Raw genomic sequence first — 27,698 nt, forward strand, 5'->3', positions numbered from 1 at the left:
CATTATTAGGAAAAAAAAATAGCACTGCAAGAAATATTTTAAATGACAAATTTACCATGTCTATGATATAGCTGACAATATTGAAAAATATTCTTCAATTTGATTTTTATTATGTGCAGCTATATTGCTATCTTCATTTAATATGCACTTATACTATTTCTATTTATGTAATACTTTAAATTTTCTCTGTCTGTTTCTCCCTCTCACCCTAAAATTAGTTGATACCTACTGTGATGTCATGGACTCTTTGTTTTCCAGGCTAGTCTTTGGGTTCACTCTCACTTTCCAGTTGCCTATATTTTTAAAAATAGAAATGATCATTTAAAACTGCATTTTCTTCAAAGATTGTTCTACAACAGTCTATAGTAATCTAGCAGTACTGAAACAGTTTTGAATCCCTATCTGAGATTTGGGAGCAGCCACTGCTTAAGAATATCTCACCACTGAGAGTATTTCTCAATGGTAAGCAGGGCTAATATGAGAAAAAGAACAGTAATAAAAGTTTACCTGGAAATGAACTCAGATCATACTTAATAAAACATTATTAGCTAAATAGCTTTACATTTTTTTTTGCCATTCACATTCTGCTCATTTTCCCACAATTAACTCATCCAATATAAGAAAATTCCTTTAATATGTTTAAGTATTATCTGAATTATGAGACTATTTTATGTGTCACATTATTTCAGCAATTTTACATAAACTTTTCAAAATATTTCTATGAATGTATTCTCTTTTAATTTATATTATCAATTTTAAATATGTTAATAAAATTCTTTAAATGTTCTAATAAAATTCATTTCATCTTGAGTAAAATGAAGGGCATAGATATAAAACTCAAAGGCAGAAATTATTTCATAGCAATTTCCATGAAAGGAAGTAAACCAATTTTAATATTTGTTTTACTCTTGAAGAATATTTTCAGATATTTATTAGGTTACTAAATTAAAATTTTTTTTTCTGTAGAGTAGCCATGGCTATAACCTAGATTTTTCAGTTTTACTATTATATATTTTACTTTAATATATTTTTACTTATACTTTAATCTTTTCCACCTCTGGCTGCCTCTATTGCAGTTCCTTAAAGCCTAACTGCTCTCCTAAATTTCCATGCTATGTTTTAATAAAATGTGTTTGCAAAACTCTTTGAAATATATAACTATTAAAAAGTAAATAAGGATATTTAATACATACTTAATAATTAAGATCAAATAGTAAAAGAAATAATCATTAACCAGAAATCATTGTTACTTAAATTTACTCTTAAGAAAGTCCAAGTTGTTTTAAGATTAAAAAAATTTTATTATTCATTATATTTATCATTAATATATTGCATATTAAATTTACATGGAAAGATAAATATATAATCTGAATTACTACTAGTTGCATCACCATAATGTTACATATTGATAAGTTACTATGTAGGCCAACTAATTGTAAAAGTAATGGATCTTAAATAGGAAATTCATATACTCATCGCTTGTATAATCCTCAGTTCTCCATTTTTTCCTCTGGAAATACACTTTTACCAGTGTGGCAATTAGTACACAGAGGATAATGAAAAAAGGAATGAATAAGAAAAATGGCCATCTCGTAGGTTTGGAACGGTAAACATTGTCAATATAGCGTCTTTCTAGGAGAGAAAACACCAGTGATTTGAAAGTAGCTACCAGGAATATAGCAAAACCATTTCTTCATTGTATTATAACTATTGGAATAAGAATTTTAAGCATTTAATAATTTTACAATTAACATTTTTATATGAAATGTATAAGTTGACATCATAAGTGCGCAAAGTTAGACTCCTCTATAATAACTCTTACTGAACAGTCCTCTACTCCTTGCTCATTTATTAAGAACCTCCTATTCCATGTGGTTCTCTTTTCGGATCTGTCTTGTAATATAGATGAAAAGAATTATAGTGATTCAATTAAGAATTGAATTTTCCCTCAGTGCTCTATTTTTGGAAGAAATACTGCAAATTCTTTTATTGCATTGATATGTATTTTCATGCTTTATCTAAGAAACTGTTATCTCAAGGTCATGAAGACATTTCCCATGTTTCTTTCAAGAACACTGTTAGCTTCTACATTTAGACTTATCATCGATCCCATATGAATTATGAAGTAAGTTATAATTCTGGGATTCATTTGGTCTTGTGTGGATATTCAGTTGTTAAAATACAATGTTTTGAACTGACTTTCCTTCCCTTTTGAACTATTTTTATACTTTTCTTGACTACTGTAAATATATACTAAATCTATATTAAGTTCAGTTCAGTTGCTCAGTCGTGTCCGACTCTTTGCAACCCCATGAACAGAAGCACGCCAGGCTTCCCTGTTCATCACCAACTCCCAGAGCTTACTCAAAATCATGTCCGTTGAGTTGGTAAAGCCATCCAACCATCTCATCCTCTGTCATCCCCTTCTCCTCCTGCCCTCAATCTTTCCCAGCATCAGGGTCTTTTCCAAGGAGTCAGTTCTTCGCATCAGGTGGCCAAAGTATTGGAACTTCAGCTTCAGCATCAGTCCTTCCAATGTATATTCAGGACTGATTTTCTTTAGGACTGACTGGTTTGATCTCCTTGCAGTCCAAGGGACTCTCAAGAGTATTCTCCAACACCACAGTTCAAAGGCATCAATTCTTCAGCGATCAGCTTTCTTTATAGTCCAACTCTCACATCCATACATGACTACTAGAAACTCTGGTAAAGGCTCTTAAACTCTCCACATCCTTGCTTCTGCTCCCAAAAGTAGTCTCTCACTGGATATAGGATAATATATAAAACTATATTATCCTAAGTTTGATATAAGGCAAATAGACTACATCATCCTTCTTTGTTCTTTTTCAGAGCTCTTTGGTTATTCTAGCACTTTTGTGTGTATTTTAGAATCAACTAATAAAAATAATTGGGGAAAAATATCCAAATTGTTGATATCTAAAATATTGCATCCTTTTACTATTGGGTATTTTGATCTATAGATTTAATTTGGTGAGAATTGACATGTTGGCAATAATAAACTTTCCCACAGATGAACATGGAATATTTCTCCATTTATTTGTGTGTTTAGTATCTATCTGCATTTTTGTTTGTTTCAGTGTAAAAGCATTGCACATCTTTTGTTGAGCTTATTCCTTATATTTTATATTTTGATAGTATTGTAGATGGGACTGATTTTAAGTTGATTTTCATTTTACTGCAGCTAGTATATAGCAATATCATTGACTTTTAAACATTTTCTTTGAGCTTTCAGAGGGTTTTTATTACTTCAAAAGTGTTCTTGTAGAATCCTTAGGATTTTTGATGTAATCGATCATATTGTCTGCAGTCTAATCTCATTCTTTCTAATCTATGTTCCTGATTTTTCTGTTCTTTACTTATTTCACTGGCTAGGACTTAAAGTACAATATTGACATGGTGAGAGCAGACTTCATTGCCTTGCTCTCAGTTTTTTGGAAAAAAATATAATTATAAAATATATTATAAGATATATTAGCTAAAATTTTTTTGTTGATGCTTTTTATCATATTGATTTCATATTTTTACTTCTGTTGATAGTTCATTGCCTTTTAAAAATTCATAAATAGTTGTTGAATTTTGTCAAATGACTTTCATGCAACAAATGAGAAAATGATATACTTTAAAATATTTCTTAATTTTATGAATTGTACTGATTGACTTTCAAATGAATGTTTGCATTTATGTTAATTAAATATATTGTTCTGTAATTTTTTCTTTGTTAACTTTCTTTTCTGGATTTGGCATTAGGGATATGTTTTCCTCATCCAATGAGGTGATAGGTGTCACTTTCACCACTGTTTTTTAAAATGATATTTCTTCCCTGCAAAACCATGCCAGAATTAACCTGTGAAAACTGTATATCTTGCTGCTGTTAATTTTGCTGGCTTTTAAAATCACAAACACACAGAACATGAAATTTTGGCTTCTGATTTCTTGGTTATACTCTTTATATTATACTATGATTTATAATTCTTTTCCCACATGGAATAGCCCTTCTAATGCTTTTCACAGCTGAGTAGCTTTATCAGTTTACTTGTTACCCATACTCAATTAGGACTTGAAGAACGTATGTATTTTGATCATTTTCAGCCTGAGCTGATGTAATTCCTTAAAAATGTGTGGATTTCATATGTATCAAATGAAAAATACACTCCATTAAATGAGACCACACCCACAAATCTTTCTGACGTATGTCTGTCTATCCTAGACCCTTGTGAGGCTGCCATAAAATAACTTATTGTAGCCTTATTGTTTGAGAGTTTCATAAGGCAGTCCAATACAATACTTAAAAGGGCTTTTTGTATAGATGAAGGTGTCTAAGAAGCATCACTTTAAGGTTTTTCTGAGGTCTTAACAGAGGGGTTTAACATATGCTTGAAAATCTTTATCTGAGATCAAATTTTACTACTAAATATCTTAAGTTGTTAGTCACTTCTTACTTTAAAAATGTTTTGCTGGAAGAGTTCAGGAATAAAAATGTTTTATTTTCATGCCAAAAATTCTAACTCTTTTATGAATATAAATATACATTTTACTTGAAAATTTAATTTTTCCTTCATTATTAATTACTGTCTCCTTGCATTTTATCATAAGTAACTTCAGTTGCCCAACCTGGAAATCACTACAATCTACCTAGAAATCTTGTTGACGAGAACCATGAATTCTATTATTCACATTACCACAGGCAGCAAGGGTGCCTCACAATTCACCCATAATAAATGCTCTCATTTCTCCAACTTCTAATAATGTGTTTTAAGCTGTCTTTGAATTGCTCACCAACAGTCCTCTTGAGACAATGTCAACATATATTGATAGTCTTCAACAGTTTCCTGTTCTGCCTTCTACGAACCATCCAATTACAAAGCTAATCGCACATGTTTTAGATTCTTGTTATACAAATATAGACACACCATCTAGAGAGCACTTGTGCAAGAAAATACCCCTAAATTTAGGTACTTAAACAATTATTTCATTTGAATTTTGTGTGGCATGAGCTTGTGCAGAGCTTAGTTGCATGGTTGTATTTTTGTGTCTCAAAGTCAGATTTCAAATACAGCCAATCATCTTCAACAGAATGAGTATTCCAATAATGAGAGTTCCAAGAATTAGTATTCTGAAAACCCCAATCAGAAGGCCAACTTGGATGCTAGGAAAGAATAGTCTCCTCTTCTCACTGGGGAAGGGCATGTGTGTGTGTATGGATAGAAGCAGTTAATTACAGTGAATCTGAAGATAAGCTAACTGTTCCCACTTAAATAGAAACAGCTTGATAATGCATAAGTATAATTTTTTTAACTTAGTCTCTAAGAAATGGTCTTAAATACTATGTTTCAAAAGTTGGAATAAATGTGGAAATGTTAAGAACTGTCTGGCTCAAAATCTGGAGAAACCTGCTTTGCTTTTCTGCAAATATAAGGTTTTGTTTAAAGGTCCTAAGCAACACTGGATATACTGGCATGCTCTACAATCCACCTCTACTTTGAACAAAAGATTGTAGGAAATTACATTTCCTATGCTTCTGAACCTTCTGTCTTCTGGTTAGATTTAGCTGATGGGATTCACTGGATAAAATTTGGAGAGCAGGCAGACTAAAATCCTCATGGTATTGATCCCTCTCCATCTCCGGATGGAGACGGGTCTGCAGTTATGTCTCTGCATCCTCCATACCTTCAGCACTTGCTGAAGGGTACCTCCACCTGTCTTCTGGGTCCTCGTATCCCTAACCATAGTCATATGTCATGCAAGATGGCTTAGATTCTGGTTCTAGTAATACCATCTCCATTTATTGTCCTTTCAGCCCTACAAAGTGGTAATGGATTCCTGCATTGCTAATCTCTGCACTGCCTCACTGTTCTCTGATTGTCTTTCCTATCTGCTCTTATGTGTTACCCTACCTCATATTTTGTGCTTAATTCCTTCTGTATGAAAGACTTAAGTGATTTCTGTTTTCTTGCCTGGGTCCCTACTGGCATATCTTATTTATAACATATATTTTGTATAACACGTTAGCCTCTGGAAGTAAAATGTAAGTTAAACAGCCATCTATGGTTTATTATTTGATGTCCAAGCAAATCTAAATATAAATTAGTAGACAAAATATTGACCTTGTTAAGTTTAATACATTAAAATATTATCTTAATTATAATTTCAATTTGTTATCAATACTTACCGGGTAAACCAGATGCACCAGGTAAATGAGGTATACCAGTTAAACCAGGAGGTATTGAGGGTGGAAAGTTGCCACTGTCAATACTCCCACCTTCCCATCCTGGAACTGAGTGTTCACAATTTGGAGGTAAATAAGTAGGGTTACAATGACAGTGCCTCTTATTATTACACACCTGAAACAGGAGAGATATCACTTTATAAATCAAGTAGCTACAGTTATTTGTGTTCTTTAAAATTTTGAAATAATATGGCCAGATAAGGCTGATTTTCTTACCTGGTTTATGAATGTGTGTGTGTGTGTGTGTGTGTGTGTTTAGCTATGTGTTTGCTTTCCAAAGATCCCTCTCAATGGTATATACTCTGTGTCTCATAGTACTGATACTTACACCTTGATCATGACATGAAGTACAGTCATATCTCAAGAATGAAGAATCTACACATGCCTTATTCTTGCAAGCCTGAAAAAGGAATGTCCCAAAGTAAGTTAATTGAACCACTGCCTGTACTTGGCATCTAACTAAAAGGATTCTGTATTGTACAGACATAACAGGTATTCATTTCATAATAAATATTAACATACTACCAATAAGTGGTTAATTCATAGTGCTACTGAGTTTCTAGCACTAGATGAGACTGATTATCTGAAAGTAAACAAAACAATAAAATCATCTTCTATGCTTATACTAGGATAGGAAGTACAGACATGAAATAAAAGCAAAGGTAATATGTCATAAATACTATAATAAAAGATTTATGAAATAATAAAAAACAAAGAATTTAATATATGAGGACAGCAAAACATTTCTATTGAGCCCTGATGTTGAACAGGACTTAAGCACAGAAATGAAAGGCAAAGTACTTGTAGAAAAAGAATAACTCTTCAAAATGACCTTACATCATATCTACTAAGTAACTTTTAAGAAATATTAAAGGCGGTACAGCTATTACACCAAGAGCATCCGTTCAAACATTAATTAACTAAATATTTGAGTCTTACAATGCACTTTACCCTGAGAATGCAGCAGTGAATAGCAATAACAAAAAAACCTCATATTGCTCATATTGCTGTAGAAGGTAGACACACACACGCAGACACACACACACACGCGCGCACACACACACACGTACACACACACGCACACACACAGTCTACATGTGATGTGACAGAAGTTATCATGGAGGATATGTTTGTGTCTTGTAATCTTGATCAGAAAGTTGGTCTATAACTTGTAAGCAATCAGTCACATTTAGAGATTTAATTGGAAGATGGAAAGCTGATAAAAGGGAAGTCTTGAAAAAGAGAATGCCAAAGTGAAAGAAAATATAGAGAGACAAACTAGAGCAACATTGCGGTAGTCTAGAAAAATGACAACCTAGAGTGAAACTGAGTGCTTAGTGGTGTTGATCAAAAACAGTGATTGTATTTGAGATAGAGTTAATTCACCAAGTTTAGTGATAAATTGTATACAAAGAATGAAAAGAGATAGGCAATGACACCAGGGTTTCTGGTATGTCTAAGTTTCTTGGTTGTGGTAAAACTGATGAGATAAGAAAGCTAAACATAAAGCCCCAAATTATAGAAATATTATTTTTTGAGACTTAATTTTACTTGTAATATCAAGTAATACTGTGCACTTGAGATAAAATGAAAATCATTTTTGCACAGAAAATGTGAGATAATATGATTTCACAAAAGTAACCCAAACCTGAAGCCAGCGATTCCCCCTGTGGTCATCAGTGGCAAAGGATGTAGGATTTAAGTGATTATATGCACCACACACCAGTGCCAGAATTAAAAACAAATTTTACTAAATCCTGAAAAATTAATCTGGAGGGTGACATCAGCAAAATGGTACACTGGGCACCCCAAGTGTTGTTCTCCCTTAGAGATGTTAGAGGAAGAGGAAGGAGGAGGAGGAGGAAGGGGAGGAAAGGGAAGAGGGGGAGGGAAGAAGAACTGGCTAAAGTAACACATAGGAGCTCTGGAAGTAGTCAGAGGTCTACAACAACTAGGCAAATGACTAAACAAACAAATAGTCACACCAAAACATTAGAAAAGTTTGTAGCATTTTGTTCACCCTGTCCCACTACCTCTGGGGCATGGCACAGTCTAGGTTTAGAGAAGGGAGTAGCTGAGTTTCCAGAGGATATTTTATTTTTCATATTCTCATCTGTCTGGGAACTGCTTAAAGACTGGTTTCTGTTCCACTTTACTCAAATCCCAGCGGGGCACTGTTCAGGAAAACTAAGACTTGCAGACACGGGGGGCGGGCAGAGAATGAATGGAGACATACTGTAGACAATATAAGGCTCCAAGGCAACCGTGGTGAGACTATTTGGAAAAATAAAACATCTTAAATGTCCATGTATACAGGGAATGAGAAAAGCCACAAAGACATGCATATTCACAGGAAAGATGCATACTCACAAAACCCTCAGAGACCACAAATTTTCTCCTCAGGCTACTCTCAAGGCTCAGAGCACCCAAGAAATTATAAAAGGACTACATGAGCACGGAGCCAGGCTGTAAACTTGGGGAGAAGTGGCTGTGTTTTCAGAAGTCCAATATTTAACAACAGTGACAACAGAAAAATCACATCCTATCAAAAGAGGAGAAAAAGGAGGAAAGACTATACAGTGGAGATAAGACAGTCTTACCCACAAGTGGTACTGGGGAAACTGGACAGCAACACAAAAAACAATAAGATTAAAATGTTCCCTCATAGTATTTATAAAAATAAACTCAAAATGGCTTAAAGGCTGAAATGTAAGGCCTGTAACCACAAAATTCTTAGAACATAGGCAGGATTCTCCAGGCCAGAATACTGGCAAGGGTGGCCTTTCCCTTCTCCAAGGGATCGTCCCAAAACAGGGATTAAACTCAGGTCTCCCGCATTGTGGGTGGATTCTTTACCAGTTGAGCCACAGGGGAAGCCCAAATAGGCAGGATACTCTGACATAAATTGTAGTAATATTTTCTTGGATAAATATCCTAAGACCAAAAAAAAAAAAAAAAAAAAAAAAAAAAAAGAAAGAAAGAAAACACTAAAAAACATAAATGAAACCTAATTAAACTTAAAAAACTTTTGCACAGCAAAGGAAATTATTAACAAAGCAAAAGACACCTATGGAATGGGAGAAAATATTTGCTAATGATGTGACCAACAGGATGCTAATATCCAAAACACTGTTGTTGTTGTTGTTTAGTAGCTAAGTCATGTCTGGTTCTTTTTTGATCCCGTGGACTGTAGCTTGCCATGCTCCTTTGTCCATGGGGTTTTTCAGGCAAGAATACTGGGGTGGGTTGCCATTTCCTTCTCCAAGGGATCTTTGCAGCCCAGGAATCAAACCCATGTCTCCTGCATTGGCAGACAGAGTCTTTACCACTGAGACACCAGGGAAGCCCACCCAAAATATATAAATAGCTTATTCAACTCAATAGCAAAACAAAAATAAGAACAAAAACAGAAGACCGAATACACATATTTCCACATAAAATATAAAGTTGGCCCACAAGCCTATGAAAAGATGTTCAACATTTCTCATTATTAGAGAGATACAAATCAAAACTAAAATGAGGTATAACCTCACACCTGTTCGAATGAGTTTCATCAAAATCTCTACAAATAACAAATGTTGGGAAAGATGTGGAGAAAAAGGAACCCTTGTATACTTTTGCTGGCAATATAAATTTGTACAGCTACTATGGGAAACACTATGGAATTTCCTTAAAAAAGTAAAACTAGAACTACCATACAACCTAGCAATCCTACTCCTGGGTATACATCTGGAAAAACAAAAGACATTAATTCAAAAAATATATATTCCTCAATGTTCATAGCAGCATTATTTATAAAATCCAAGACTCAGAAGCAACTTAAGTGCCTATCAACAGACTACTGGATTATAAATGTGATTTTAAAAATATAAATCTATGTAAATATATTTACAAATAAAGGAATATTTATAAACAATATGTAATATTTAGAAATATGAGTGTGGAGGAAGGGAGCTAAGATGGCGGAGGAATAGGATGGGGAGACCACTTTCTCCCCCACAAATTCATCGAAAGAACATTTGAACGCTGAGCAAACTCCACAAAACAACTTCTGAACGCTGGCAGAGGACATCAGGCACCCAGGAAAGCAGCCCATTGTCTTCAAAAGGAGGTAGGACAAAGTGTAAAAGATAAAAAGAGAGACAAAAGAGTTAGCGATGGAGATCCATCCTAGGAAGGGAGTCTTAGTAGAGGAAGTTTCCAAACACCAGGAAACCCTCTCACCGGTCCGGGGCAAGTTTTTGAATCTTGGAGGGCAACCTAGCCGGGAGGAAAAATAAATAAATAAAACCTACAGATTACGTGCCTAAAGGCAACTCCCAGCACAAAAGTGCTCCAGACACTCGTGTCCACCACCAGCAAGTGGGGGCTGAATGGAGAGGAGGCGGCGTTGCTTAGGCTAAGGACAGGGCCGGAATGCCCTGAGGGCAATCTGAGGGAGCTAACGTGAGACAGCAACCTAAACTGTGGGATAGCAAGAGAGAGAGAGAGAATTAACCTGCGAAAAGCCCTAACCTAAGGCACTGCCGGCCTCTTCACGGAACAAAGGACTGAGCAATACCAGAGAAGAGCTAGCCGGCTGTGGACCGGCCCATCCCCTGCTGGAGGCAGGGGGAGGCGGGCACCAGCCAGAGCCGGAAAGGGTCAAACTCGGCCCCAGAGAGGGCATCCCCTACCAAACTGCAAACAGGCTTCCAGTTTCTAACCAAAGACTTCCTGAGATTCTGGATGGTTGACATCCCCTGGGAGGGTTGCAGCCAGAGATCAGCCCCCCAGAACAGACACAAGGGGCACCGGACTGGGCGCGCCCAGAAACTGGGGCGGGGACGGGGAGGGGAGAAGTCGCGCTGCACCTGAAGAGAGTGCGCTCATCAAGCACCTGGTTGCCTGAGCTGCTCGGACCGGGAAACGGCACAAAACGCAGGCCCAACCGAGTGTGCGCCTTTGTGGAGTACCCGAGAACCTGATCCTGAGCGGCTTGGGCCTGGGAAGTGCACATAACGCAGGGCCTGCTCCCTGTAGAGCAACCTGGAGCCTGAGCAGTGTAGACGGGGAAAGCACACACGCCGTGAGCGGGGGAAAACCCAGTGTGGCCGGAACACTGCGGGCACTCCCCACACACGCCAGTGACATTTGTCTGCAGCGCCCCTCCCTCCCCGCAGCACCACTGAACCAGCAAACCTACAAAGAGACCACCTCTGCCCCCTTTTGTCAGGGGGGAAATTAGACACTGAAGAGACCTGCAAACAGAAGCCAAATAAACAAAGGGAACCGCTTTAGAAGTGACAGGTGCAACAGAATAAAATCCCTGTAGTTAACACCGAGTACACTGGAAGGGGCCTATAGATATCAAAAAGTATAAGCTGGAACAAGGAACTATCTGAAACTGAACTGAACCCACACTGCCCACAACAGCTCCAGAGAAATTCCTAGATATATTTTTACTATTTTTTTAATTAAAATTTTTTTCTTCTTTTTTTAAGTCCTCTATTACTCCTTTAATTTTCATTTTTATAACCCACCATAACCTTGCAAAAAAAAAAAAAGAGACCCTATTTTTAAAGTGAACTTCATATATATTTCTTGTACTTTTTGTGTTTATTTTATAATATAGTATTTTTAAGAGTCTAACCTCTACTTTAGATTTTTAATCTTTGTTTTTTAGTATTTGATATCAATTTTGTAGATTTAAGAATCTAATCTTCAGTACCCATTTTTACTCAGGACTGTGATTACTAGCTTGATTACTCTCTCCCCCTTTTGACTCTCCTATTTCTCCCCCAGGTCACCTCTATTTCCTCCCTCCCTCTTCTCTTCTCAACCCAGATCTGTGAATCACTGTGGGTGTTCTGGGCTGTGGAGAGCACTTAGGGAACAGAGTACTGCCTAGATCTGTCTCTATACTCTTGATTTCCCCCTTTTCTCCTGCTCACCTCTATCTCCTTCCTCCCTCTCCTCTTCTTCATGTAACTCTGTGAACCTCTCTGGGTGTCCCTCACTGTGGAGATCTTTTCACCATTAACCTAGAAGTTTTATTTTCAGTGCTGTATGGATGGAGAAGTCTTGAGGCTACTGGAAGAATAAGACTGAAAACCAGAGGCAGGAGACTTAAGCCCAAAACCTGAGAACACCAGAGAACTCCTGACTACAGGGTACATTAATTAATAAGAGATCATCCAAAAGCCTCCATACCTACACTGAAACCAACCACCACCCAACAGCCAATAAGTTGCAGAGCAAGACATACCACACAAATTCTCCAGCAACACAGGAACATATCCCTGAGCATCAATATACAGGCTGCCCAAAGTCACACCAAACCCATAGACATCTCAAAACTCACTACTGGACACTCCATTGCACTCCAGAGAGAAGAAATCCGGCTCCACCCACCAGAACACCAACGCAAGCTTCCCTAACCAGGAAACCTTGACAAGCCAATCGTCCAACCTCACCCACTGGGAGGAGCCTCCACAATAAAAAGGAACCACAAAATACTAGAATACAGAAAGGCCACCCCAAACACAGCAATCTAAATGAGATGAAAATGCAGAGAAATACTCAGCAGGTAAAGGAACATGAAAAATGCCCACCAAACCAAACAAAAGAGGAGGAGATAGGGAATCTACATGAAAAAGCATTTAGAATAATGATAATAAAAATGATCCAAAATCTTGAAAACAAAATGGAGTTACAGATGAATAGCCTGGAGACAAGGATTCAGAAGATGCAAGAAATGTTTAACAAGGACCTAGAAGAAATAAAAAAGAGTCAATTAATAGTGAATAATGCAATAAATGAGATCAAACACACTCTGGAGGGAATCAACAATAGAATAACAGAAGCAGAAGATAGGATAAGTGAGGTAGAAGATAGAATGGTGGAAATAAATGAAGCAGAGAGGAAAAAAGAAAAAAAGAATCAGAAGAAATGAGTACACCCTCAGGGACCTCTGGAACAATGTGAAACACCCCAACATTTGAATCATAGGAGTCCCAGAAGATGACAACAAGAAAGGCCATGAGAAAATACTCGAGGAGATAATAGTTGAAAACTTCCCTAAAATAGGGAAGGAAATAGTCACACAAGTCCAAGAAACCCAGAGAGTCCCAAACAGGATAAACCCAAGGCAAAACACCCCAAGACACATATTAATCAAATTAACAAAGATCACAAAGAACAAATATCAAAAGGCAGCAAGGGAAAAACAACAAATAACACACAAGGGGATTCCCATGAGGATAACAGCTGATCTTTCAATAGAAACTCTTCAGGCCAGAAGGGAATGGCAGGACATACTTAAAATAATGAAAGAGAATAACCTACAAGCCAGAATACTGTACCCAGCAAGGATCTCATTCAGACATGAAGGAGAATTAAAAAGCTTTACAGATAAGCAAAAGCTGAGAGAATTCAGCACCACCAAACCAGCTCTCCAGCAAATGCTAAAGGATCTTCTCTAGACAGGAAACACAGAAAGGGTGTATAAACTCAAACCCAAAACAACAAAGTAAATGGCAATGGGACCATACCTATCAGTAATTACCTTAAATGTAAATGGGTTGAATGACCCAACCAAAAGACAAAGACTGGCTAAATGGATAAAAAAATAAGACCCCTAAATATGCTGTCTACAAGAGACCCACCTCAAAACAAGGGACACATACAGATTGAAAGTGAAGGGCTGTAAAAAAAAATTTCATGCAAATGGAGACCAAAAGAAAGCAGGAGTAGCAATACTCTTATCAGATAAAATAGACTTTAAAATAAAGGCCATGAAAAGAGACAAAGATGGACACTACATAATGATCAAAGGATCAATCCATGAAGGAGATATAACAATCATAAATATATATGCACCCAACATAGGAGCACCGCAATATGTAAGGCAAATGCTAACAAGTATGAAAGGGGAAATTAACAATAACAAATAATAGTGGGAGACTTTAATACCCCAGTCACACCTATGGATAGATCAACTAAACAGAAAATTAACAAGGAAACACAAACTTTAAATGACACAATGGACCAGCTAGACCTAATTGATATCTATAGGACATTTCACCCCAAACCAATCAATTTCACCTTTTTCTCAAGTGCACACGGAACCTTCTCCAGAATAGATTACATCCTAGGCCATAAATCTAGCCTTGGGATATTCAAAAAAATTGAAATCATTCCAAGCATCTTTTCTGACCACAATGCAGTAAGATTAGATCTCAATTACAGGAAAAAAGCTATTAAAAATTCCAACATATGGAGGCTAAATAACACGCTTCTGAATAACCAACAAATCATAGAAGAAATCAAAAAAGAAATCAAAATATACATAGAAGCAAATGAAAATGAAAACACAACAACCCAAAACCTATGGGACACTATAAAAGCAGTGCTAAGGGGAAGGTTCATAGCAATACAGGCTTACCTCAAGGAACAAGAAAAAAGTCAAATAAATAACTCTCACCTAAAGCAACTAGAGAAGGAAGAAATGAAGAACCCCAGGGTTAGCAGAAGGAAAGAAATCTTAAAACTTATGGCAGAAATAAATGTAAAAGAAACAAAAGAGACCATAGCAAAAATCAACAAAGCTAAAAGTTAGTTTTTTGAAAGGATAAATAAAATGGACAAATCGTTAGCCAGACTCATCAAGAAACAAAGGGAGAAGAATCAAATCAACAAAATTAGAAATGAAATGAAGAGATCACAACAGACAACACAGAAATACAAAGGATCATAAGAGAATACTACTAGCAGCTCTATGCCAGTAAAATGGACAACTTGGAAGAAATGGACAAATTCTTAGAAAAGTATAACTTTCCAAAACTGAACCAGGAAGAAATAGAAAATCTTAACAAACCCATCACAAGCACGGAAATCGAAACTGTAATCAGAAATCTTCCAGCAAGCAAAAGCCCAGGATCAGACGGCTTCACACCTGAATTCTACCAAAAATTTAGAGAAGAGCTAACACCTGTCTTACTCAAACTCTTCCAGAAAATTGCAGAAGAAGGCAAACTTCCAAACTCATTCTATGAGGCCACCATCACCCTAATACCGAAACCAGACAAAGTTGCCACAAAAAAAGAAAACTACAGGCCAATATCACTGATGAACATAGATGAAAAAATCCTTAACAAAATTCTAGCAAACAGAATCCAACAACATATTAAAAAGATCATACATCATGACCAAATTGGCTTTATCCCAGGAATGCAAAGATTCTTTAATATCTGCAAATCAATCAATGTAATACACCACATTAACAAATTGAAAGATAAAAAACATGATTATCTCAATAGATGCAGAAAAAGCCTTTGACATAATTCAGCATTCATTTATGATAAAAACTCTCCATAAAGCAGGAATAGACATAATAAAAGCTATATATGACAAACCCGCAGCAAACATTATCCTCAATGGTGAAAAATTGAAAGCATTTCCCCTAAAGTCAGGAACAAGGCAAGGGTGCCCACTCTTACCACTACTGTTCAACACAATTTTGGAAGTTTTGGCCACAGCAATCAGAGCAGAAAAAGAAGTAAAAGGAATCCAGATAGGAAAAGAAGAAGTGAAACTCTCACTGTTTGCAAATGACATGATCCTCCACATAGAAAACCCTAAAGACTCTACAGAAAATTACTAGAGCTAATCGATGAATATAGTAAAGTTCCAGGCTATAAGATTAACACACAGAAATCCCTTGCATTCCTATACACTGACAATGAGAAAACAGAAAGAGAAATTAAGGAAACAATACCATTCACCATTGCAACGAAAAGAATAAAGTACTTAGAAATATATCTACCTAGAGAAACAAAAGACCTATACATAGAAAACTATAAAACACTGATGAAAGAAATCAAAGAGGGCACAAATAGATGGAGAAATATACAGTGTTCATGGATTGGAAGAATCAATGTTGTGAAATGAGTATATTATCCAAACTAATCTATAGATTCAATGCAATCCCTTTCAAGCTACCAACAGTATTTTTCACAGAACTAGAACAAATAATTTCACAATTTGTATGGAAACACAGAAAACCTCGAATAGCCAAAGCAATCTTGAGAAAGAAGAATGGAACTGGTGGAATCAACCTGCCCGACTTCAGGCTCTACTACAAAGCCATAGTCATCAAGACAGTATGGTACTGGCACAAAGACAGAAATATAGATCAATGGAGCAAAATAGAAAGCCCAGAGATAAATCCACGTACCTATGGACACCTTATCTTCGACAAACGAGGCAAGAATATATAATGGAGAAAAGAATATAAAACCTCTTTAACAAGTGGTGCTGGGAAAGCTGGTCAAGCACTTGTAAAAGAATGAAACTAGAACACTTTCTAACACCATACACAAAAATAAACTCAAAACAGATTAAGGATCTAAATGTAAGACCAGAAACTATAAAACTCCTAGAAGAGAACATAGGCAAAACACTCTCTGACATAAATCACAGCAAGATCCTCTATGACCCACCTCCCGAATATTGAAAATAAAAGCAAAAATAAACAAGTGGGACCTAATTAAGCTTAAAAGCTTTTGCACAACAAAGGAAACTATAAGCAAGGTGAAAAGACAACCTTCAGAATGAGAGAAAAGAATAGCAAACAGAGCAAACAGACAAAGGATTAATCTCAAAAATATACAAGCAACTCCTGCAGCTCAATTCCAGAGAAATAAATGACCCAATCAAAAAATGGGCCAAAGAACTAAACAGACATTTTTCCAAAGAAGACTTATAGATGGCTAACAAACACATGAAAAGATGCTCAACATCACTCATTATTAGAGAAATGCAAATCAAAACCACAATGAGGTACCGTTTCATGCCAGTCAGAATGGCTGCTATCCAAAGGTCTACAAGCAATAAATGCTGGAGAGGGTGTGGAGAAAAGGGAACCCTCTTACACTGTTGGTGAGAATGCAAACTAATACAGCCACTATGGAGAACAGTGTGGAGATTCCTTAAAAAACTGGAAATAGAACTGCCATATGACCCAGCAATCCCACTTCTGGGCACACACACTGAGGAAACCAGAACTGAAACAGACATGTTTACCCCAATATTCATCGCAGCACTGTTTACAATAGCCAGGATATGGAAGCAGCCTAGACGCCCATCAGCAGATGGATGGATAAGAAAGCTGTGGTACATATACACAATGGAATATTACTCAGCCATTAAAAAGGATACATTTGAATCATTTCTAATGAGATGGATGAAACTGGAGCCCATTATACAGAGTGAAGTAAGCCAGAAAGAAAAACACCAATACAGTATAGTAACACATATATATGGAATTTAGAAAGATGGTAATGATAACCCTATATGCAAGAGAGCAAAACAGACACAGATGTACAGAACAGACTTTTGGACTCTGGGGGAGAAGGTGAGGGTGGGATGATCTGTGAGAATAGCATTGAAACATGTATATTATCAAGTGTGAAACAGATCGCCAGTCCAGGTTTGATGCATGAGACAAGTGCTCAGGACTGGTGCACTAGGATGACCCAGAGGGATGGGATGGAGAGGGAGGTGGGAGGGGGTTTCAGGATAGGGAACACATTTAAACCCATGACTGATTCATATCAATGTGTGGCAAAAACCACTACAATATTGTAATTAGTCTCCAACTAATATAAATAAATGAAAAAAAAACAAGAGATATAAGTGTGGACTATTACTCAGGCATAAAAAGAAGGAAACAGTGTTGTTCTCAGTAATGTGGATGAGCTTAAAGAATGTTATGCTTAGTGAAATGAGTCAGATGGAGGAAGTCAAATACTATATGATATCACTTATATGTGGAACCTTAAAAAGGGTACAAATGAATGTATATGCAAAATTGAAACAGAACTCTCCACAGGGGAGGTCCAAGTGGGGAGGGACAAATTAGTAGTATGATAAATTGTATAGTATAGTACAAATTTTATAGTATACAAGGTGCTATTTATAATGTAGATAGGCAACAAAGATATACTGCTTAGCACAGGGACTTATACTCATTATTTTGTAATAACTTATAATGGACTATCATCTGCAAAATACTGAATCACTATGATGTACACTGGGAACTAACACAATATTGTAAGTCAATTATTTCCATTTAAAAGAATTAATAGAAGGTTTATTATAGAAAATGGAGAGTAGTTGTATTTCAGATTTTTGTCCCTTTGATTGATCTTTCCATTACTCTGTGAATCCTTTATTATTTTCATCACTAAAATGTGCATATGTTTCATTAATGGTTTTTTTACTATAATCATTATTTTTACGTAATTATATAAAAATATAATTCATGACATTACTTTACAATATTTGTTTTTTCATTCATTTTTATTAGTTGGAGGCTAATTACTTTACAATATTGTAGTGGGTTTTGTCATATATCCAATTAAATAAATTTATAAAACAAAAAAATATAATTCATGACATTAAAATACATGAAATAATAAAACTTTCAATGAACAGTATGATTCTCAATTCAGTTAACATATGTGAAAAAATAGTAAATAGCAGGTTATGTTTTTTATTTTAAAATTTCTCTCATTTTCAAAACTTTCCATTTTCTTATCTTTTTTGAAATTAAATACACATTTAACTTGATAAAAATACCACATATGCATTTAAAATTTGAAATTAGTATATTACCTGGTAATAAAAGACCACATACCTTTCTTTCACCACAAACAGTTCCATCTTTTATCCACATCTTTGCTGAATTTTCATCACCATAAGCATAATCCAGTCCAACGCAGAGATTTCCATTTACATTTGAATACAAAACAGAGGCGTTTGGAATAGTAAAGACTTGTGATTTGTCATATGTACATAGTAATTTTCCACATTTCACATTCCTATAGTTTAGCAACAAATAAAAATCATTAGTTTTCAATACAGAGAAATATTAGACTATCATTTCTAAAGGAAAAAGATTTAAATAAAGCATTAAGAGAAAGAAAGATTGTGCTAAGTTGGGTCTGACTCTTGTGACCCTATGGACTGTAGCCCGCCAGGCTCCTCTGTTCATGGGATTCTCCAGGCAAGAATACTGGAGTGGGTTACCCATGCCCTCCTTCAGGGAATCTTCCCAATCCAGGAACCGAGCTCAGATCTCCCACATTGCAGGTGGATTATTTACTGTCTGAGCCACTAGGGAAGCCCATGAATCCTGGAGTAGGTAGCCTAGCCCTTCTCCAGGGGATCTCCCTGACCCAGGAATCAAACCCAGCTCTCCTGCATTGTAGGTGGATTCTTTACAAGATGAGCTACCACAGAAGCCCCACTTCCTATTTAGTCTGATCACTTTTTAACAATTCTTTATTATTATTATTTTTTGGCTGTTGTTCTTAAACATGATTCTGAGCTTATTCTATCTAAAAATTAGTAAAATTTTAAAAATTACTAATCTAATTACATTTTCTTTTCTATTTTTCAAACATAATACATATTCTCCACATCATGGATCCCAAACTGACAAGACATTAAGGCATACACTTAAGTAGCAGTATATGGAATAAATATTAATGTTGGATCACTAAGATATATCATGATGATAGTGTCTAAACCACAAAAATAACCAGAAAATCAAGTGTGTGTGTGTGTGTGTGTGTGTGTGCGCGCGTGCGCACAGTTGTGTCTGACTCTATGCCTGTCAGGCTCCTCTGTCCATGGAATTTTTCCAGGTAAGGATACTGGAATGGGTTGCCATTTCCTTCTCCAGGAGATTTTCCTGACCCAGGGATCGAACCAGCATCTCCTGCATCTTCTGCATTGGCAGGCAGATTCTTTACCGCTGAGCCTTAGGCAAGGCAACCCCAAAATTAAAAAAAAAGCATTAATAATCACATGAAAGAGTGGTCATTTCATAAATCAGTAGGTAAATGCAAATTAGAGAGTAAGATACCTCTTTAGAATGACACATAAACAAGGCAACAAAAAGTCGTGACAATACCAAATGCTGCGGATGCGGAGAAGCTATAACTCTGATATACTTTTGTCGGAAATGTAAAATGGTACGGTAACTTTGGAGATTATGTGGGCAACTGCTTAAAATGTTTAAATTGCCATGTAAGTGAAAGTTACTCAGTCATGTCTGATTCTTTTGCGACCCCATGGACTGTAGACGGCCAGGCTCCTCTGCTTATAGAATTCTTCAGGCAAGAATACTGGTTTGAGTTGCCATTCCCTTCTCCAGGGGATCTTTCCAACCCAGGGATTGAACATCGGTGTCCTGCATTGCAGACAGATTCTTTACCATCTGAGCCACCAGGAAAGCCCTGAACTTGCCATGTGACTCAGCAACTCCACTTCTAAGTGTGCATCCATGGGAAATTTAAAAATATGTGTTTACATAAAGACTTTACATAAAGACCTTCATCACTTGTTGTATTTCAAGAGAAAAAATACATGCCTTTACAAAGAAAACAAAATACTGCATAAAAATGTTGAAAGCACCATTGTTCTTAATTTTTTTACTTGAAGTATACTTGATTTGTAATGTTCTGTTAATTACTACTGTATAGCAAAGTGATTCAGTTATACATATATATATATATAGTTTTTTAAATATTCTTTTCCATTATGGCTTACAATAGAATATTGAATATAGTTCTTTGTGCTAACAGTAGGATGTTGTTGTTTATCCATTCTCTGTATAATAGAGACATCCATAGCAGCATTGTTTATAATGACCCAAAACTATTAGAAACATTCTAAATGCCCATTAGCTGGCACATAATTTTAGGATATAGTATTATCCAGTAATAAGAAGCTACAAACTAGTGTTATAGGCTACAAAATGGATGAAACTAAAAAAATAAGTAAAATAAACCAAGTAAAAAGACCACATAGTATGTAATTTTTCTAATATAAGATCTCCAGAAAAGGCAAATCTAAGGAAAGAGAAAGTATGTCACTAGTTTCTAGGAACTGGAATCCCTTTAAAGTGACTTTGGATTCTAGTGACTTTTGCACTTTTATAAAGTTATCACAAAGTACATAAGTTATCCCATTAAAGTGGATTGATTACATCTTAGTTAAGTATTTTAAGTATTATTAAGTCTGTTACAAATTATTTATGAGCTTCTACATAAAGTTGTTGTTCTTCAGTCGCTCAGTCATGTGTGATTCTTTGCATCCCCATGGACTGTAGCACACCAGGCTTCCCTGTTCTTCACTATATCCTGGAGTTTGCTTAAACTCATGCCCATTGAAGGGGTGATGCCATCCAACCATCTCATCCTCTGTCATCCCCTTCTCCTCCTGCCTTGAATCTTTCCCAACATCAGGGTCTTTTCAAATGAGTCAGCTCTTCACATCAGGCGGCCAAAGGATTGGAGTTTGGCTTCAACATCAGTCCTTCCAATGAACACCCAGGACTGATCTCCTTTAGGATGGACTGGTTGGATCTCCTTGCAGTCAGTCCAAGGGACTCTCAAGAGTCTTCTCCAACACCACAGTTAAAAAGCATCAATTTTTCGGCGCTCAGTTTTCTTTATAGTCCAACTTTCATGTCCATACATAACTACTGGTAAAACCAAAGCCTTGACTAGATGGACCTTTGTTGACAAAGTAATGTCTCTGCTTTTTTTTTTTTGTCTCTGCTTTTTAACATGCTATCTAGGTTGGTCATAACTTTCCTTCCAAGGAGTGAATGTCTTTTAATTTCCTGGCTGCAATCACCATCCGCAGTGATTTTGGAGCCCAGAAAAATAAAGTCAGCCACTGTTTCCACTGTTTCCCCATCTATTGGCCATGAAGTGATGGGACTGGATGCCATGATCTCAGTTTTCTGAATGTTGAGCTTTAAGCCAACTTTTTCACTCTCCTCTTTCACTTTCATCAAGAACCTCTTTAGTTCTTCTTCACTTTCTGCCATAAGGGTGGTGTCATCTGCATATCTGAGGTTATTGATATTTCTCCCAGTAATCTTGATTCCAGCTTGTGCTTCCTCCAGCCCAGCGTTTCTCATGATGTACTCTGCATATAAGTTAAGTAAGCAGGGTGACAATATACAGCCTTGACATACTCCTTTTCCTATTTGGAACCAGTCTTTTGTTCCATGTCCAGTTCTAACTGTTGCTTCCTGACCTGCATACAGGTTTTCAAGAGGCAGGTCAGGTGGTCTGGTATTCCCATCTCTTTTAGAATTTTCCACAGTCGAAGGCTTTGGCATAGTCAATAAAGCAGAAATAGATGTTTTTCTGGAACTCTTACTTTTTTGATGATCCAGCGAATGTTGGCAATTTGATCTCTGGTTCCTCTGCCTTTTCTAAAACCAGTTAGAACATCTGGAAGTTCACAGTTCATGTATTGCTGAAGCCTGGCTTGGAGAATGTTGTGCATTACTTTACTAGCGTGTGAGATGAGTGCAATTGTGCAGTAGTTTGAGCATTCTTTGGCATTGCCTTTCTTTGGGATTGGAATGAAAACTGACCTTTTCCAGTGCTGTGGCCATCGCGGAGTTTTCCAAATTTGCTGGCATATTGAGTGCAGCACTTTCACAGCATCATCTTTTAGGATTTGAAATAGCTCAACTGGAATTCTATCACCTTCACTAGTTTTGTTCGTCGTGATACTTCCTAAGCACATTGACTTCACATTCCAGGATGTCTGGCTCTAGGTGAATGATCACATCATCATGATTATCTGGCATCAGGGTCCTTTCAAATGAGTTGGCTCTTCACATCAGGTGACCAAAGTATTGGAGCTTCAGCATCAGTCCTTCCAATGAATATTCAGGGTTGATTTTTTTCAGGACTAGTTGGTTTGATTTCCTTGCTGTCCAAGGGACTCTCAAGAATCTTCTCCAACACCACAGTTCAAAAGCACCAATTTTTTAGCACTCAGCATTCTTTATGGTCCAACTCTGACATGCATACATGACTACTGGAAAAACCATAGCTTTCAGTCTGTGGACCCTTGTTGGCAAAGTGATATGGGTGGTGTTAAACTAGTTTGAGTTCAGAAGGTTAACAACTATTTTGAGGCCATTTTCTAAGGCTACCTCAAGAGGCATGGGATTCAAAGTATAGAGCACTGTACTGTTGAAGTCTAGCTTGAATGATTTTGAACATTACCTTGTTAGCATGTGAAATGAGACCAGTTGTGTGGCAGTTTGAACAGTCTTTGGCATTGCCCTTCTTTGGAATTGGAATGAAAACTGACCTTTTCTAGTCCTGTGGCCACTGCTGAGTTTTCCAAATTTGCTGGCATACTGAGCACAGCACTTTCACAGCATCATCTTTTAGGATTTGAAATAGCTCAGCTGGAATTCCATTACCTCCACTAGCTTTGTTCGTAGTAACACTCCCTAAGCCTCACTTGACTTCACACTCACGGATGTCTGACTCTAGGTGAATAACTACACCATTGTGGTAATTGGGTCATTAAGGCCTTTTTGTATAGTTCTTCTGTGTATTCTTGCCACCTCTTCTTAATATCTTCTGCTTCTGTTAGGCCCACACAATTTCTGTCCTTTTTTGTGTCCATCTTTTCATGAAATGTGCCATTGGTATCTCTAAATTTCTTGAAGAGATCTCTAGTCATTCCCATTCTATTGTTTTCCTCAATTTCTTTGCACTGTTCACTTAAGAACGCTTCCGCCCCCATCGGTCATTACAAGAAAATGCTGAGTAAACGGAAATCAGTGACTTTTCTTGGACCCGTCAGAGAACTGCGGTTGCAGAGAAAACCACATACATGGATCTGGAAAGCTAAGTACCTGCAAAAACAACAAGTATAGCACTTGTAATTTGCTTATCTGGAACATATGCCACTGAACTACGTAAGCCACTAATAATATTTAAATACAAATTTTGACAAATTGCTGGAGACTGAGCGTGGACTACCATGAGGACGTGAAGCTCTTGAGTAATGCAGTTATATTTTCACTTGCCTTTTCTCCAGAAACTCTATATGGTTCTTTTGGGGAGTATATGTGAAAGATGTCCATATACACTTGCAGGGGGAGGTGAAGACTAACCATTATGAAATTCCCAGACCCAGGTGTCTAATGAAGGCTTAATCTCTAAGTATAAAGACTTTCATCCCACTCTTGCCAACTCCACTAGTCTTGACTCACCTAAAAGAATAATAAGTATAGTCATGATCAATAACAGAAAGGGCTTAAGAATATAGATTGGGGATTGTAGCTGTAGAACAGGGACTAGAGGATGGGGGCATGGGATGGGGCACTCTACACCTGGAGGACGAATACAAGCACTTCTGGAATCCATACTCCTGCGACACAAACTTATTAAAAGAAAGGCTTATATAAAAACTAGAGAAGGTTCCCCCCCACCCCCAACACAGTGAAACCATATTAATAAGTCTCCAGCAGAAATAGAAGTAAATTACAACTGAGAGAGCTCCAAGACGCATATTCCCTTTGAGGGCTGGGATGAAAGGAAGCTCCAAATTTAAGAAGAGAGAAAGAAATTACTTCACTAATGGAATATGAAGATTCTGGTAACAAACATTAGTCACAATTTATCTCCTAAAAATATTAACATATATTCTATATGTTAAATATTATGTAAAATATTAACAATATATTAACTATATTAAAAGCTTGTTTGCTTCAGTGCCTACTACCCTATATAACATGACCAACTTTCAACACAAAAAAGTATAAGTTATGTGAAAAGGCAAGAAAAAAGAGTAGTCTAAAGAGATAAAATAAGCATCAGAATCAAATCAAATATAGAACAGATCTTGGAATTATTAGATATGGAATTTAAGATAGCTTTGGTTAATATTTTAAAGGTTTTAAAAGGCAAAAGTCAACAACACGAAAGACCAGAGAAACAATATCAACAGAGATATGAAAACTGTAAGAACAAACTATAAACAGAAAATAAAAGCATAAAAAATCTATCAAAAATTTAAAAATGGCTCTGACGTTTTCATCAATAAAACTCCATCTAAGCAACAGAGGAAAACTTAAGAGAACTCAGTGATAGATTGATAGAAACCTCCCAAATTGAATCACAATAAAACAGAATAATGGAGAAAAAATAGAGAAATCCAAGAACTATAAGACAATTAAAGAAAGTGTAACATACTTGTAATAAGAGCAGCAGAAGGAGAAGAAATAGGAAAAAAACTTGAAAAAATAATGAACAAGATCGTCACAAAACTATTGACACACATGAAAACACAAACACAATAAACTTAGAAAATGCCAAGAAGGATAAATATCAAAATAAAAACCATCTATAAATATATCTCATTCAAACTAAAGTAAATAAAAATCAATGAGAAACTCTTGAAGGCAACTAGTTTGGGGCACACCTTATTTAGAGGAACAAAGATAAGAATTACAGCAGACTTTTCACTTAAAAATCATGCAGTTTAGATGATTTGGAAGGAATTTTTGACTGCTACAAGAAAAGAAAAATCTAACTCAGAATTCTCTATTCAGTAAAAGTATCTTTCAAATAATAGAGATTTTTCAGACAAAAAGTGATAGAATTCTTTGCCAGCATATCCTACTTGCAAGAAATATTTTTTTAAAAAGTCCTTGACGCAGAAGAGAAATTATTTGTGTCAGAAACTTTGATCTACATAAAAAAGGGACAGCATCAGAAAATGAAAAAATTGAAGGAAAAATGTGTGTATTTTTCTTATTCTTTCTTTTTTTAAAATTAAAAAAAAATGTTTTTCATTATTTTGTTTCTTTTTTTTAAAATTTTTATTTTATCTTATTCTTAACTGAGCTAAAAGATAGCTATCTTCTCAAAGCAATAATACGAAGAATGTATTGGATATTTATTGTATATATATAAGCAAAGTAAGTAACAAGAAGCCTCACAAGAGACTGGATGGAGGAATTGGGAAACTATTATAGTACACCTTCACTACACATGAAGGAGTATATAATTACAGCATTTGAATGTGAACTATTACTCTGTTATTTGAAGATAGTTAATGTGTTCAAGTACATCAGTAATCACTTTTAATGGAAATGGTCTAAACAATCAATTAAAAGCCAGACATTGTCAGAGTGAATAGTAAGAACATGGTTCATGATTTTCATCTGAAAACAAATTAATGTAATAAATTATATCAATGGGAAAATGCATCAAAAACAGATTCATAAAATGAAAATAGATTCATAAAAATGTATGAAAAGCACTGAAAAAATACAACCACCATGTAAGATTAAAAATTCTCAGAAAAGTAAAAATATAGGGGGAATTTCCAAGTCCAATAAAGGGTACTAACAAAAAAACCCACAGCTAACAATAAACTTACTGGTAATGGCTAAATTCGTCTCATAAAATTGGTAATAAGTAAAACTTTCTTTCTCCATGTATAGTTCAACATTTTGATAGATATGTATACAGTCAAGCCAAAAACAAAATCAGAAACAAATTAAAGGTATCCTAATTAGAAAAGGATAATTCAGACTTCATTTGCACATTACATGATCCTGGACATGGAAATACTAAGAAACACACAAAAAGAGAGAAAGAGAGAATTTATGAGGTTCACACAATATAAAATATCAATATATGATTTGCATTGTTATTTTTATTATTATTAGATACTATCAGTGAACAATGAGAAAATAAAATTTAGAGAACCGTTCTGTTCACAATATTTTCAAAAGCAAAACATTCAGCAGTATACTTAAAATACATGCAACACTTGAACACTGAAAACTAAAACCTGATTGAGAAAAAGGAAATAACACTGAAATAAACCCAGACATTCTATGTTTATCACTTCTCAATGCAATATTGCCAAGATGGCAATTCAAACACACATACACATACACACACATCAGAAATAACTCAATGGGAAACTCATGACATATGAGGAGTAATGTCTGTGAATTTACCAGTGTCAATTTCCTGGCTTGGATATTTTACTACAGGTATGATATATAATTCATCTGAGGTGGTACCATTTGGGGAAAACAGCTGAAGTATACAGGGGTCCTCTGTATTCTTTCTAGGTTATTTCTGAAAGTTCCCATGAATCTGCAGTTAGGTCAGAATAGAAAGATACATAGGTAAAATTCAGTGAAAAGAAGGCTGCTGCTGCTGCCGCTTCGGTCGTGTCCGACTCTGTGCGACCCCATAGACGGCAGCCCACCAGCCTCTGCCGTCCCTGGGATCCTCCAGGCAAGAATACTGGAGTGGGTTGCCATTTCCTTCTCCAGATAAGAAGGCTAAAGCATTCCAAATAAACTGGAAAAAAATTAAGATTCCTCACAGAGAAAGACACACACAGTAACATAAAAGGCTTAGAAAATGCTCTAAATATCAGTTGGACAAATGCAAATGGAAACAAAAGTAAGTTAGAAGTAGAATGGCTAAAATAAAAAGGACTGACATTACCAAGTAGTAACAAATTATGGAGGAAATAGAATTCTTAGACTCTGCTAGTGTGCATGTAAAATTGCACAGCCACTTTGGAAAGCAATTTGGTAAAT

At 36.1% G+C, this 27,698-nt stretch overlaps 1 protein-coding gene across 1 annotated transcript in view; it reads right to left on the reverse strand.

Annotated features, from left to right (window-relative positions):
* Window positions 1-245: 245 nt before the first annotated feature.
* ADAM2 (ADAM metallopeptidase domain 2) overlaps window positions 246-27,698 on the reverse strand; it is a 108,424-nt gene continuing 80,971 nt past the window's right edge. The window contains exons 16-20 of the mRNA XM_043454360.1: window positions 18,927-19,110; window positions 6,576-6,647; window positions 6,191-6,362; window positions 1,473-1,632; window positions 246-293 (exon numbers count right to left, since the gene is read on the reverse strand). Coding sequence (XP_043310295.1) covers window positions 260-293; window positions 1,473-1,632; window positions 6,191-6,362; window positions 6,576-6,647; window positions 18,927-19,110 — 622 coding nt within the window. The 3' untranslated portion in view covers window positions 246-259. The remainder of the gene's footprint in view (window positions 294-1,472; window positions 1,633-6,190; window positions 6,363-6,575; window positions 6,648-18,926; window positions 19,111-27,698) is intronic.

This window comes from Cervus canadensis, chromosome 31 (genome assembly GCF_019320065.1).
Source record: "Cervus canadensis isolate Bull #8, Minnesota chromosome 31, ASM1932006v1, whole genome shotgun sequence".
In the NCBI taxonomy this organism is placed as follows: Eukaryota; Metazoa; Chordata; class Mammalia; order Artiodactyla; family Cervidae; genus Cervus; species Cervus canadensis.